This window comes from Nannizzia gypsea, genomic scaffold (genome assembly GCF_000150975.2).
Source record: "Nannizzia gypsea CBS 118893 supercont1.1 genomic scaffold, whole genome shotgun sequence".
NCBI classification, from domain to species: domain Eukaryota; kingdom Fungi; phylum Ascomycota; class Eurotiomycetes; order Onygenales; family Arthrodermataceae; genus Nannizzia; species Nannizzia gypsea.
Window position 1 is genome coordinate 461,766 of NW_003345201.1, and position 13,570 is coordinate 475,335.

Sequence of the window (13,570 nt, forward strand, 5' to 3'; positions counted from 1 at the left end):
TTTGGAGTGCTTCTCTCGTATACCCGGCTATTTAAAGCCTGGGTATTTGATTTATGTGGAATCGGGATCCTTCGCCAGTCTGCTGCCGGGGGGAGACGAGCATTTCGAGTATTATTCACCAACGCTCTTAGCCGAAGGTTTTCTCTGCCTGGGTTAGTTGTTATCGTATCCATATCTCGCTTCCGGAACCGGGAGCAGAATGATGCCTCCATGCTGCATTCGTATTCCTGCGAATGTGGGGTGGTTATATCATCCTATCTTATGTCTTCATCTCTTCAGCTGTTCAGCTGTTTAGGCTTGCTTTCCAATGATACCTCACTCGTCCTTGACTATCCTTTGCATCCCGAAGACCATCGAATGCTGAAGGAAAATTTTGGACCATATTCCAGAGAAGATAACTACAAAGTGGTGGTCCGTCGGTAGGCGTGGACTTGATATCTCATATCTTCAAGCCCAATTCCCTCTCCAATGTTGTACTCTAGCCCCGTACGGTCTCGTCGGAACCATTGGGATTCTTCGGATAAAATACACTCCCAGCTGCCAGAGGCTGTGGTCAATAAGGTATGGTCCAGCAGGAAACGCATGGGATACTGTCTTGCCGGTTTCTTCTCCTCGGGCGTTTTCTTGCTAGATTCTTCTTGAGACCCAGCTCCTTTAGATCCAAGCGATAATGTTGAATAGCTTCCAGGGCTATCAACCACCAACAATATGGTCCCGGGTTTGATCACATCGGTTAACCCCAGAAGGAACGCAACCGTGGCAGGCATAGAGGTCGAGAAAAGCTCATTCAACGTAAACATGAGCGTTATCAAGACCGTCGTAGGCCCTTCCGTGCCTTTCCTTTGCTTCTCATCCGCATTTGTTACATCTTTTGTAGGCGGAGATAGTAAAAGAGATAGCTGCTCCTCTGAAACGGCCAGGATATCTTGTTTCTGAAATGATATCGCTAGATCCCCGGCCTTCAGCAATGGAAGAGTGATGCCGCACTTTTTACTATTATAAACCGACTCTGATATGCATCCCTGCGAAAGTTCGTCAATTACTGGCTGCCAGTCCGCCACATCAAGCGCCGTAACAGAGAGATTCAGGTTTGATTCTGTCGGGTTATCGAGGCCGGTTGCCCACCGTACTGCAGCAGCCAGTGCTACTAACTCTGCTCCTGCTCCACCACCAATAAAAATGACATGTTTGTTCTGTAAATCTTCAGGTTCAATAGAAGCACAGCTTGATGAGCCTGCAGATGGCCCTCCTTTGCCGCCATCCAATGCCCGCCGCAAGGCATATTCGAAAATACCCGTGTAAGCGAGCGCTCTCCCAGCACTCCAGCGCAGAGCGTACGCCCTTAGCATACCGGAATCTGCATCAGCAAAGGCAGAGTCGAAGTCACGATTGAAGAGATGCGACTTGATAGCTTGAACCTGCTCTCTTAGTGTGGTGCCGGTGCCAGTCTCTTGCTCAGTACCGCGAGGGCGTACTGCCAGCCTATCCGCAAATATATTTAGAACTAACTGCTGCAGCGAGGTCGGTGCAGCCTTAATGAGTGATATGGATGTATTTTGCGTCCTTTTGGACTGGGTATCAGTCGATTTCGCCTTTGGAGTCTTCCGTGGCTGCGGGCGAGGTTTCGGCATTTTTACTTCGTCTAGGCTGGTGGATATCGCCAGGCGAGCGTTGAAGACGTTTCTTGATAGCGGCTTTACGCGCTCAATGCCGTTTCTCCCTGCTTTATGGAGGTGTGGGAGTCTTAGACTGACGGTGTCTGTTACGGGATTGGATTTATCCATGTCATTTTCTTTTTTGTTTTATTTTCGTATTTTTTGCCTTTTTGTTGTGTAAGCTGGTTGTCACTTGGAAATCCTACAAATTGACTACAAATCTAAGAATGATAACTACAACATTATTACTAGTCGAAGTGTTACTGGAACGCATTTGTAGACTGACAAAAAACCATCAACAGCATAATCACGCTCTATATTCCCGTATTCCCAATGCCTAAACAATGCCTAAACAAACTACCCCGGAGTCGCTTTAGATGCCAAACACCATGTCGCCGCCTTGCATGCTAGATATTAAATGCCACACCTCAAACCTTTGCCGTCCCTCGTAGTCCTACCGTGCTATCAAGGCTAATTTGGTAGATTTCTAGCCTTTGACTTGCGTCCAGGTTTATCAACCTCAACCCAGTCCATATCATCACCGTCACCATCATTCACGACCTCCCAGTCGGTCAATGGAATGGATTCTAAGGAGCTGCTCTTCGAGACGGTAGCTATCTCACGGCACTTCTCTTTCGCTTCTCCCCCTTTCTTGGTATTTTTCGGGCGATTGATTATTCCCATTTTGCCATCCTTGTCAGAACTAGAGGCCTTATCTATAGAGGCTGGGTTGTGGTTGAGTATGGCAGGGGATATGCTCTGAGCAACGTCATTTTCGTCAACCGACAAGAATTCAGGGCCCTTGGGATGCTTCATGCGGCGGATAAGCAGCTTCTTGGAGGCGGATTGGTTGCCGTAAGAACGTAATTTCGACAACAAAACTGCAAGCTTCTCAAGGTTAGCCTGCATGTTCTGTTCCCACTCATGAGTAAGTCTGGTCGCATCATGGACCCCGGCCTGATAGGGGCCCGTCTCCTCAAGAATTATATTTGGGACCTGCCGAATCCACAATCGCTTGATGTCAGCATTTGAAGGTGGAAAGTTGTTGGACGCTTTATAGCACTTGAGATCGACGATCGCTTCCTGTGGTATGTTCTTCCCACCACGATGAGCAACTGGGAACTCTTTGGCTAAAGCACCAATTCTAGGTGCGTCCAAGCTGCCCTGTTCCTTCATGGCTGGTTCGTTACCTCGTTTTTCGCCGCTTGCTGCCTCTTCAGCCGGCGCTGGAAGATAGCCATGGCTGGAACACGTAAGAAGAATCCGCTGTCCTCCAAAGACGTACGAAAGCACCCTATGATGGCATGTTGAGCCCTTAACACAGTCTTCCCATAAGAAAGTGCCATCTGCCATGGGATGATAGCTGTCTGAATAGGGTTCTGCTCCACGGTTGGCAATGAACAAGGTCCCGTTGGCCAGTTCAACTTCTAGCGTAAGAGGTTTGGGCTCAGGCGCTATGAAGGCGAGCATGCATTCCATGGCAGTAGCGTCAGTCACAATATCAAAGTTCATCAGTTCGAAGGTGGAATCCATGAGGGAAGCGGCGTAGATCACAGGCTCTAGTGGGTGTCCAAGCCACCCATTCTTGCAATCATTTTGATGCACACTGTTGTAGGCTGCCCCAGAACCATTTTCGAGCATCCCCTCAGTTTTCGCACCGTTGCATGTACCACTTGATTGGTTCCAAACAGGAGGAGCTCCTACTCAGGGTTTAAATTAGTGATCGGTTACGTTTGCCGTGGTAGAAGAAGCTGGATAAAGATCCGTATATCCTTACCGGGAATCAACATGGTCACTCTGTCCTTGCGTATCCAGTTGTATGAGGCCACGCATTTAACGTCAAAAATCTTCGCTGGGCCCAGGCTTTCGATATCTTGTTTCTGGCTTAGTACGTCTCGATGAATCTTCACTGCTCCTAGACGCGCGGCAGCTTTGGGCATCGTAGACGCTGTATCGTTTACCATTACATTTTCAAAACTCATTTCCAAAGGTGTGTCAGAAGCCATCTTGATCGACTGGTTAGCCTGCCTTGTTAACTGGGACTTCGAAAGTATCAACTTTCTTCAGCAGTAAAAGATGACAAGAATATCCTTAGGCAGGCGGGTCAAACAGAGACATCCGGAATATCGTATGTAGAGAAAAGTGGTATCATCTTTGCCTCAAGGGAAATGCAAAATGTGGGAAACAGTTGAGTTTTTATGGGAAGAGGAAAGCTAGAAGTTTCCTGCCCCTGAAACCTCATATTTGGGAATCTACATATCGTCATAGTCTTAGCAGGCGTTGCTTTGCTTTGCACTGTTTGGGGGTATATTAAGATTTGACAGGACCAGCAAAAGAGATGGTGGCAGAACATTCCATCAACAGAGCCTCCTATGGTTATGTAAGGTGGCTGTCAACAAACGTAAAACATTTAAGAATATAGGGGAGGAAATATTACCTGCTATCTCAGGTGGTGGAATGTGGGAGAATAGTTTGAACAATGTTTGATGGTGTGTAGCTGTACTGTTAGTATAAAGAAAAAGGGGAAGCATCCGGAACATCCGAGAAGAAAAAATGGAGGAGAAGAGACCATATAATTAAACAAACTAGAAGAGTAGCTTTAATACATCGCTTTGGGGGGAGAATCAGATACTTGTTATACAGAAATAACAAACACACCAGCATCTAGCAAGCTTCTCTTCTCTATGATCTTAAACCAAGGAGAAGTCCGGTGCCCTTTCCGCCTTCCTTTCCACCTTCGCCGCCGGGGATATATGTGACGTTGGGGTTTGAGGAGAGTGTCTGAGCGATATCTCTGCTGGCTTCGATTCTTCGGATTTGGATTAGACCGTCACCAGCTTTAGCAACGGCCTTGCTGATGATATCGGCACTCTCTGCCTCACCCTCGGCGCGGATAACGTTGGCTTGTCTCTCCTGCTCGGCTCTCTCAACAATGAACCGGGCTCTTTCAGCGTCTTGCTGTGCAATCTGCTTCTGTTCAACGGCCTTGGTGAATTCACGGCCAAAAGTCATGTGGGTGATGGAGACATCCTCAAGGGCAATGTTGAACTCCTTGGCACGTCGAAGAAGGTCGGTACGGATACGGTTTGAGACAGCTTCTCTCTGGGTAATCAATTCTGCGGCATCGAATTGTGCGACAATGGACTTGAGAACTTCGTTTCCGATGGATGGGAGAACCCTCTCGTCGTAATCTTGTCCGAGTTGCTATAGTAGCCATTATTAGCAATTATATCATCATCAAAATGGTATTATTTTGCAGATATTGCACCCACCTGGTAGATAACCGGTAGCTTTTGAACATCAGGCCTATGCAGCACTCTGAGCGTCAGGCTGACCATTTGCAAATCTTTGCTTCCGGTGGTGGTAGAAATATTTCTAGGCTTCGTCCTGACATCGTAGATAACGCTCTTCTGTAGCCATGGAATAAGGAAATGTGTGCCTTCGTTGACGACGTTCTCCTTCACACCAGAAAGCCTGTCGAAGATAACTGCGCGGTATCCGCCCTTCACATCGTACATTGAGGCCTGGATAAATGAGGCACCGACGGCGACCGGCACAGCATACTTGTATATCATCGACAGAGAGCTCGCCATGGTGAATATATTCTGCTCTAACTGGGTGTTTGAGGGTGGTATCCGTGTATCGTTCGCAATGGGTCGGCAACTGTCTCTTCGTGCAGAGCTTTGGAGGTTTTCGATTTGATATCCTCACCATTCCCGAAACAGCCTAGCGCCGACACAGAACATGTCCAACTTCTTCACCAACACCGGAAGACGAACTTCGCTCTGGCTTCAACCATTCGACCATTTCTGCCAATTGACCACCGCAGCAGCCGGATTTTCTGAGCCTTCTCCTTCTCTTCCTCTCGTTCAATTCCTCTGTCGACATCATGGGTGGTCATCTCGACCCAAAGCATGGCGTGTAAGTGCAACGCACCACCTCCGTTTCTGGGACCCTTCGGCATCGTCAGGACTCGCCCATCGCTTTCAAGGCGCTCTGAGAGACAGTCAAGAATGCATGGTAGAAAGATATACTGACAGCTGGCTATAGTTTCCTCGGTGGATGGGGTAACATGGGTATGTTCTGCTTCTCTCCGCGTTTCGCACAACCGTCTCCCGCTCTCACGACGGCCGTCACTATTCCATGCGATTTCACTTGATACCGGCCTATTGTTGCGCTATATGGTAGCTAGACAGCTAATATATTTGTCGGCCATCAGGTGTTGCCACCCCAATGAAGGGTATCACTACCTACTCTCTCTCTCAGAACCGTCAGAGACCAACTGCCGGCATGCTCTACAACGCCTTCTTCAACACCTACCGACGATCCAAGGCCCAGGTTCTCTACGTTCTCCCTCCATTCATTGCTGCCTATATGCTCATGGACTGGGCCACCAAGAAGTACGTCTACTCATTTTTTTATCATCCTATTACATGCATGGATCTTCCCACTTCATCGGTGTTTCTATCTCGAGTAAGGCTAATGGTGGGTATAGGAACGAGTACCTCATGTCCAAGCCTGGTCGTCTCGCCCACGGTGGTGACGAGGAGTAAACTTGCTAGAGAATACCAATTAGAGGAGGACTCAAAATTATGAATTGGTGATTGCGCTGTATAGTACTTAGAAGCAATTGACATCTATATATTGTTAGCCGCTATTTCCCTTGTATGCAATAATCCCCTATAGCCCCTTGTAAATAAGCGCACGGAGTACTCTAGCTACAATAAAAGCAAAGGGTAAAAAAAAGCGTTCTGAGTCGATCGAAGGAAATAAAATAAAAAAATAAAATAAAAAAGAAATAGAAAGTGACCAAACTGAGGCTCGATCTCAGGACCTTGTCGGTGTTAACGACACGTGATAACCAACTACACCATTCGGCCTTTTCATTGTTGAAAGCAAGAAGACTGAAACGCCTTTTTAGCGGCGCACATTGGAAGATTTCTGCTTACGGTTTAGCGTCGGTAGATTTTGAGTTTTCGAGACCAGCAGCTTTTTTTTTTTTTTTTTTGAGATTGTGAAAATATAGAAAAGTAAAGACGCTTTTTCTCGCTACTACCAGAGTGCTATCCACAAGACTCCTCGACACGATACAGATACGCTATTGAGCGGGGCTTGGACAGGAAGAGGTGTACTAGGCTTCTATATCTTACACAATGGCTAAGGACCGAAGCGATAAGGAGAAGAAAGAGAAGAAGGAGAAGAAGCGATCGGAGACCGATGGAGTGCACAAAAAGTCCAAGAAGGAGAAGAAGAATGTAGAGGTTCTCGAGAAGGCCGTGGAGCAGGAATTGGCCTCCAAGTCACCAGATACCGATGTGGTTGTTAAGGATGCCGTCATGGTTAACGGTGATGGCAGCGAGGAGCGCCCTCTTGGAGCTTTGGTGCCTTTCGCAAATCCCCTCGCAGAGGACAAGGTCGCGAAGAAGGTGTTGAAGAGCGTGAAGAAAGGTGAGTTCTACTGTTGTTTTATTATTGCGCCCGCCCAGCCGGACCTATATGTGCTGACCACCATTGTGCGGAATTTCAGCTGCTGGGAGCAAGGCCCTAAAACGAGGAGTAAAAGAAGTCGTCAAAGCTGTTAGAAAATCTCCAACCCCTTCAGCGAATGCAGCAATTACCACACCATCTGCCATTGTTGTACTAGCTGCCGATATATCTCCCATGGACGTAATATCCCACATTCCAGTTCTCTGCGAAGACCACGGAATCCCTTACATTTACGTCTCCTCCAGGGCCGAGCTTGGAAACGCCGGCGCCACAAAACGACCAACCAGTGTGGTGATGGTACTTCCAAAGGGAGGAAAGAACAAGAAGAAAGACGAGAAAGAATCCGATGATAAAAAAGAGGACTACTCAGCCGTATACGATGAGCTAGTCAAAGTTGTCCAGAAGGAGACCAAGAAGGTCAAGATATAGAGAGATTTCTATCATCATCTCTATTTTGTCACTGTATCTCTCTAATGGCCTGATCTACCCGCGCTTTGCCCATCTTCCCTTGGCCTAACGTGTTCGATATATCCTGCTTCGTCCCGTGTTCGTCATTTCATCTCCATGGTAATATTCTGCATCCTGGCAATGAATTTTTGGACCTGTGTTCAAATTTAGGGAAAATTGGTATTGTTTTGTTGGTTGGCTTTCTTCGGACTGGTTCTTGCTACTGTTTCCCTTGACTCTATATTTTCTTCTGTTTATACGTTTCATGGCGTCTATGTGTGTTTTATGGTGTACCATGAGGATGGAATCAAAATCTTTTATTACTTTACTGACATTATCAGCTCCATACCATACCCATATCCACATTTTGTCACGCAAAACTGCAGTGCTAACACCACAGCGAGCGAGGAAGACAATATTATATATCGCCTTATGCATCCTCCTCGGACCCAAGCACATTATATGATGCGTTGACCTTCCTCTCACTACCTCCCATGAGATCGGGCCCTCCTTTGGAAGTCGGCCCCGGGATATTCTGTGCATTCATATTTCCAATCTCCCTTTCTGCCTGCAAACCTGGGTCATTCCTGGACCCAATTTCAGCATTGAAGCTCACATTCTGCGAAGCGTCGTCTTCGAATCCGCCTTCGGTCAAGTTCTTGCCTTTCGGCTTTGAGCCTTGCATACTACCAAGAACAGGGTCGACGTAATGGGGAGCAGTATTCACTGATGTGCCTGAACCACCGTCTTGGCCTGAACCAGTAGTGCCTGAAGAAGTTCCCGATGTTTTATTGTAGCTCTGGCCCTGCTGCTGCTCGTCTCCATGTGATTTTGCCTGTTCCTGGCCCTGAGTCTGGGTTTGAGAGCGTTTCTGTGGTTGTCCCTCTCCCCATTCGGCTTCAGCTAGACGAGCCTCAGCGTCCGGCGCTGCTTGAAGCTTGGATGCACTTGAAGTGTCCGTATTTGCAAACGTAGAATGGCTACCCTGTACTCCCAGGGGCTGGCTACCTTTATTCTCTCCAAACTTTCCATGTTCGCGTACTGACTCTGCGGCGAGCGAGTCGGAGGCAACTGGTCCAGCAGCTTCGTTTTTTACACCACCGTTTCGCAATGGATTAGACATAGTGTATGTCGAGTATAAGATATTTGGTACAGAATTTAGTTTGTTAAGATTGTGATAAGTTGGTATAAGTTGAACATCCCCAGCTATTAAATACTGTCTATATCTTCTGTAAAAGTGTGGTGGGTGCAGAGCTGACATCATCATGACGTTGCTAGCGATTTATCATCTATAGACAAGTAAACTTCCTTGTTTGTCATTACTTCGAGACCTTGGGAAGTTTATGCACTCAATACAAGCTCGTCCTCCAAGTCATTGTATGTAGAACGAGAAAAGTGACGTAAACACAGGCAATGGTATGAGCGTTACTAGGTCAAAGCCACAATCTTTTCCGCTAAGTCCAGCTGGACGAGTAAGTAGTGCTCTGTGCCTTGGCTGCTTTGATTATCGGATCAAATTTCCCCAGATAAGCTATAGCTTGTCTTAAGGATAGTTTCCCATCACCCCCGCGCTTGGAGATCACTTCTTGCATAGCTTCCTTAGCTGTATGACGCCGAACGGTATAGGTAGCGCCTTCGCCACGCTTCACAATGAATAATAACTCGTCAATTTCCCTAGTTAGCATAAGATTCTGGAGATTGCTTGACGAAACCAGCTCTCGAGTAGATGGGTTTAGTGCAGAATTTCGTTTCCAAGGTTTTGTAGTGCAATAGAGAGAGACGGAAGCGCCCGAGCCTCTGCCATCGCGACATTCCATCCAAGTCTGCCATTTGATTGTTGGCTGCTGTGTTTGGATTGAATCTGGAGCTGCCTTGGTCACGACTTTTTTGAACTCATCTGCCTTTAATGAGGAGATTAGAATTCGTAATTCTTTCCAGCCCTGACCAAATTTGACAAAGCTCTCAACAAGATCATAGCACAGCCTTGTTCCATAGACAGAAAGTGTATTCAGCTGAAGACTAGATATCATATTGAACTTAGATGCAATTGAGGAGCCTTGGAAGTCGAATAGAAAAGGTTTGAAAGAGGCCAAGTCAAGCTCAACATGACGAATCCTCGAGAGGAGACCGGCAGGTAGTCGAGTAAGGTGATATACCGAGTTATCAGGGTTATCAAAAGAGAGTAGCACGTTCTCAGGGAATAAATTACTAGCCTCATAGAATATTTGGCGACAGGTGCTAAGGATTGCAAGTGAGTTATGATTCAGCCTGTATCTTGGTGGAGTGAACAAACTAGGCGGGCGAGAGCCTCCGAGATAGATCGTCACCGACATAAAGTAGAACAGGTAGATTTTCAGGCGAAGCTCAAACGGGAGCTTTAGCAACCTGCTGCCCCGTTTTCTCATATGAGCGAATATGACGGGTTGTTGAAGCAATAGCATGTTGTTAAATTCTATTTTGATAGCGAAATAACAAGTCTAAAGGCGTCCGGGCTTCCGTTGGTTGGGATATTTAGCGGAACCAGCAGGTTTCAAGCACGTAGACATTCGCCATTTATTGGCCTGGAGATTGGGAATCTTGGGATGGCAACCCATCCTGATTCACTGTTTAAACCACACAGGTTAATAGTATCAGCCCTTAATGGTAGTGAATAGCGAAGCTGGTATTCGCCACTAGGTAGACAAAGGGTATTCATTCAAGAAGTATCAGTGAATCCAAAGCCCAGAGACTTCTCTGGTATTCCCCAGTAACGGCTCATGTCAAGGTAACTACAGCATCAGTGTGCCTTGGTAATAAGCAGCAAGCCAAATTAAATGCTAAAACGTTCATGACTGCCACGTAAAACAGCAAGGAGCGGTTATGATGGTAGTATCTTTAGGTGTCAGCTGTAGATAGTTGACGTTGATGGTGATGTCAAAAGAAACTACGAGTGCCAAGACTTCCCATGCTTTGTGTCGCAAAAAGCATCCAAAACGCCAACGTCAAGCAAAAGAAGCCACCGCCAAACGAGCAAGCAGTTATCATGCCTCGCGATCCGTTAATTGGGCTTGTTGGAAAGCCATCTTCCGGAAAATCTACAACATTAAATAGGTATCGATCCTTCCAAGGCAATAACGGGACCAACGAAAAGTCCTACTGTGAGATAGAAATGTCTAACATGCTAGCGGGGCAGCTTAACAGATGCCTCATCCAAAGTTGGTATGTTTTTGGAGTCACGAGGAGTGCGCTTGTGATATTTTGGCGACTGATAGAGGCATGCGACTGCTCTAGGGAATTTTCCGTATGTTTCTTCCAGCCTTTGTCCTTGACTTCACTGGTTGCTGACCGGCATATTCTGCTGCGCAACAGATTTACGACGATTGACCCCCAACGCGCTATTGGTTATCTACAGGTAGATTGCGCATGCAGCCGATACAATCTACAAGACCGATGCAAGCCCAATTACGGTGGATGCCACGAGGGCCGGAGATCAGTACCAATTGAACTCCTAGACGTTGCCGGTCTTGTGCCTGGAGCCCACGAGGGAAAAGGCTTGGGAAATAAGTTCTTGGATGACCTACGACATGCAGACGCGTTGATACATGTGGTTGATGTGAGTGGGACAACCGATGCAGAAGGTAGGCCTGTGGGATCCTGGGGTAATTAATGGACAAGCGGCTAAAGTCGAGAATAGGAAAGGTCACCAGAGGATATGATCCGTCTCAGGATATTGTTTGGTTAAAATCCGAAATTGTTAGATGGATAGAAGGGAATCTAATGGATAAGTGGTATTTCTCAGTCTCGGTTGGTCTATACATACGGGCGGAATGCTTACTCGCTTTATTAGGGGCTCCATTAAGAGAAAACATATTGCAACGAGTACGTGTGGGCATTTCTGATACCTCTCCGACCTAGCCTTTATATCCTGACTTGGTAATAGAGTCCACTGCTGTCGAGACTCTGCAAACACAATTCTCCGGGTACGGAAGTACGTCGAGGATAGTTGCAAGATGCCTTGACCGAATAAATCTAAAAGAGCCATTGGAGGAATGGTCAAATGAGATCATTTCGAAAGTTGTCGTTTCTTTTATAGACGAAAAATTTCCGACTGTTATAGCACTTAATAAAATTGACCACCCGGATTCAGATAAGGTGCGTCGCGGGCCCCTTTTCCTCCGTACTGGAGGGTATCATATAGTGTTCTGTTACTGACATTTGAATTCCAGAATATTAGCAAGATTGCCAAACAGGAAGATCCTAAATCGATTGTGCTCTGCTCTGCGATCTCTGAAGTATTTCTACGGAAGTTGACGAAGCAGGGGTATATTAAATATTTAGAAGGGAGCGAGTTTGTAGACACTCGGGAAGACCTGATTGAAATGGGTGACCCTGAAGGAGGAGGCCTGAAGGAAATGGACGAAAAGCTAAAGAAGTAAGCGCTTCTCCTTGTGCATTCCCTACGTTCATTCACCGGTTCTCACCAATTCTTGCAGCCGTGTCGAGAATTTGAAAGATCTCGTACTATATCGATTTGGGTCTACTGGAGTCGTACAGGTACTATCACGCGCCGCCGAACTACTAGGGCTGGTCCCAGTATTCCCAGTACGAAATGTTCACACATTCGCATCCGGCGCGACAGGAAGTGCTGTGTTCAGAGACTGTGTTCTAGTCAACAAGTATGGCTACTGCATCCACGATATTAAAATTTTCAAAGCTAATTTCGTCTTGGTATTAAGAAATAGTACAGTGGGTGATGTAGCTAGGAAGGTCATGGGAGATGTCCCTATTGCCTTTGTTGAAGGCGCCGAGGGGACGAGAATTTCCGAAGACGAGATCGTTTCAATCGGTAGACATGACGTGAGCACCCCTGATTCATATTGAAACCATAAGAACCAATGCTGACTTCTGCCACCAGATACTCTCCTTTAAAGTTGGTAGATGATCGGCAAGGCATTCAATCAAATGTCTGGAAATTAGATTTGTTGGGCACAATTTTCTGCCATGTAGTATGACGTTCAAAATCTAGACCGGGAATATCTCCAGATCCTCTTTTTCCTCCTCCCGGTGGACCATACTCATGCACCCTTCTGCGCCACTCACGAATGCAAATATCAGCCACCCACCCTCAGCGAATATTGAAACAGGAATTGGCATCCCATTAGTACTGACCTCACCCCGTTCGTCCGTCATTCCAATGACTGGTTTTGGCGCCTTGGGAAATTCTTTCTCTGCTTTGCTTGTTGAGTTCTGCTGGTCCCTCTCTGTTGTGGATTGGCTTTTTGACATATCATCCAAGCCACTCTTCTTTCCTTTCTCCTTACGGCCCGACCTAGTGGCTTCAGTTTGCGGATCCGTGATGTCCCCCTTCTTCACGCGGTTCACACTTTGGTCCTCAGTGCTGGTGCCTCGCCAGCTACTCAGGTGGGCGGTGGGGAAATTGGGGCGAAAACGTCCTTTGGGTGCAGGGCGCAGTCGTACGGTAGCCTGAGATGTTATCGCAGGAAGCGATGGCAATATCCTGTTCAACGACATTATTGAGCGATCAATATCACAACCAGCGAGGAAAACGATAAGAGTTATAGGAGACGCTGCAACAACGACAAGAGCAATTTTTGTAGTATATACCTAGAATTGGCCATGACATCATCAACCCTCGGTATCGGAAAAAGTTGACAACAAGGAAAGACAGTTGGCAAACTCCGAGTTTCTGCCGTCATCCAACAGGAGTGCAGAATTTTGAAGTGACTATCCTGATTTGGCATGTACAAAATGAACTGTTCCTGTTCATTTTTGGCTGAGGACCTTGCTATGGTGGCGATACCGCTACACTTTGTACTAAAATATAAGAATTTCAACAATTCACCCAGGCTGAACAAGAGAAACCAGCTAGAGCCAGCGAGTTATCATGATAAGCTATACGGAGTGCGGTTTCGGCCCTCTGCCTACTAACAAATACACAGTACTGGGAAGAGAGGTGGCTCCATTGATGCTTAGTTCTGATG

General features: G+C 46.8%; 9 protein-coding genes and 1 non-coding gene across 10 annotated transcripts; 3 read left to right on the top strand and 7 right to left on the bottom strand.

The window, feature by feature from the left end:
* Window positions 1–398: 398 nt before the first annotated feature.
* MGYG_00158 (hypothetical protein) lies at window positions 399–1,631 on the bottom strand (the record flags this gene model as incomplete). The annotated part of the gene is made up of 1 exon (XM_003176019.1): window positions 399–1,631. The coding sequence occupies one exon, from the start codon at window positions 1,629–1,631 to the stop codon at window positions 399–401; it is 1,233 nt and encodes a 410-aa protein (XP_003176067.1).
* Window positions 1,632–2,126: 495 nt separating this feature from the next.
* Window positions 2,127–3,661, bottom strand: MGYG_00159 (hypothetical protein; the record flags this gene model as incomplete). Its single annotated transcript, XM_003176020.1, has 2 exons — window positions 2,127–3,355; window positions 3,433–3,661. 2 exons carry the CDS (start codon window positions 3,659–3,661, stop codon window positions 2,127–2,129), a joined length of 1,458 nt encoding a protein of 485 aa, XP_003176068.1.
* A 676-nt stretch (window positions 3,662–4,337) lies between these two features.
* On the bottom strand, window positions 4,338–5,248 carry MGYG_00160 (prohibitin-1; the record flags this gene model as incomplete). The annotated part of the gene is made up of 2 exons (XM_003176021.1): window positions 4,338–4,859; window positions 4,928–5,248. 2 exons carry the CDS (start codon window positions 5,246–5,248, stop codon window positions 4,338–4,340), a joined length of 843 nt encoding a protein of 280 aa, XP_003176069.1.
* Window positions 5,249–5,544: 296 nt separating this feature from the next.
* On the top strand, window positions 5,545–6,208 carry MGYG_00161 (ubiquinol-cytochrome c reductase complex ubiquinone-binding protein; the record flags this gene model as incomplete). Its single annotated transcript, XM_003176022.1, has 4 exons — window positions 5,545–5,576; window positions 5,706–5,731; window positions 5,875–6,055; window positions 6,151–6,208. 4 exons carry the CDS (start codon window positions 5,545–5,547, stop codon window positions 6,206–6,208), a joined length of 297 nt encoding a protein of 98 aa, XP_003176070.1.
* A 253-nt stretch (window positions 6,209–6,461) lies between these two features.
* Window positions 6,462–6,535, bottom strand: MGYG_10501. Its single transcript has one exon. It is a non-coding gene; the product is annotated as a tRNA-Val (tRNA).
* Window positions 6,536–6,808: 273 nt separating this feature from the next.
* MGYG_00162 (ribosome biogenesis protein Nhp2) lies at window positions 6,809–7,571 on the top strand (the record flags this gene model as incomplete). The annotated part of the gene is made up of 2 exons (XM_003176023.1): window positions 6,809–7,103; window positions 7,183–7,571. The coding sequence occupies 2 exons, from the start codon at window positions 6,809–6,811 to the stop codon at window positions 7,569–7,571; spliced, it is 684 nt and encodes a 227-aa protein (XP_003176071.1).
* A 448-nt stretch (window positions 7,572–8,019) lies between these two features.
* On the bottom strand, window positions 8,020–8,712 carry MGYG_00163 (hypothetical protein; the record flags this gene model as incomplete). Its single annotated transcript, XM_003176024.1, has 1 exon — window positions 8,020–8,712. The coding sequence occupies one exon, from the start codon at window positions 8,710–8,712 to the stop codon at window positions 8,020–8,022; it is 693 nt and encodes a 230-aa protein (XP_003176072.1).
* Window positions 8,713–9,043: 331 nt separating this feature from the next.
* Window positions 9,044–10,030, bottom strand: MGYG_00164 (hypothetical protein; the record flags this gene model as incomplete). The annotated part of the gene is made up of 1 exon (XM_003176025.1): window positions 9,044–10,030. The coding sequence occupies one exon, from the start codon at window positions 10,028–10,030 to the stop codon at window positions 9,044–9,046; it is 987 nt and encodes a 328-aa protein (XP_003176073.1).
* Window positions 10,031–10,611: 581 nt separating this feature from the next.
* Window positions 10,612–12,449, top strand: MGYG_00165 (GTP-binding protein; the record flags this gene model as incomplete). The annotated part of the gene is made up of 7 exons (XM_003176026.1): window positions 10,612–10,787; window positions 10,860–11,206; window positions 11,263–11,356; window positions 11,416–11,447; window positions 11,509–11,720; window positions 11,795–12,000; window positions 12,062–12,449. 7 exons carry the CDS (start codon window positions 10,612–10,614, stop codon window positions 12,447–12,449), a joined length of 1,455 nt encoding a protein of 484 aa, XP_003176074.1.
* Window positions 12,450–12,590: 141 nt separating this feature from the next.
* On the bottom strand, window positions 12,591–13,100 carry MGYG_00166 (hypothetical protein; the record flags this gene model as incomplete). The annotated part of the gene is made up of 1 exon (XM_003176027.1): window positions 12,591–13,100. One exon carries the CDS (start codon window positions 13,098–13,100, stop codon window positions 12,591–12,593), a length of 510 nt encoding a protein of 169 aa, XP_003176075.1.
* Between the last annotated feature and the right edge of the window lie 470 nt (window positions 13,101–13,570).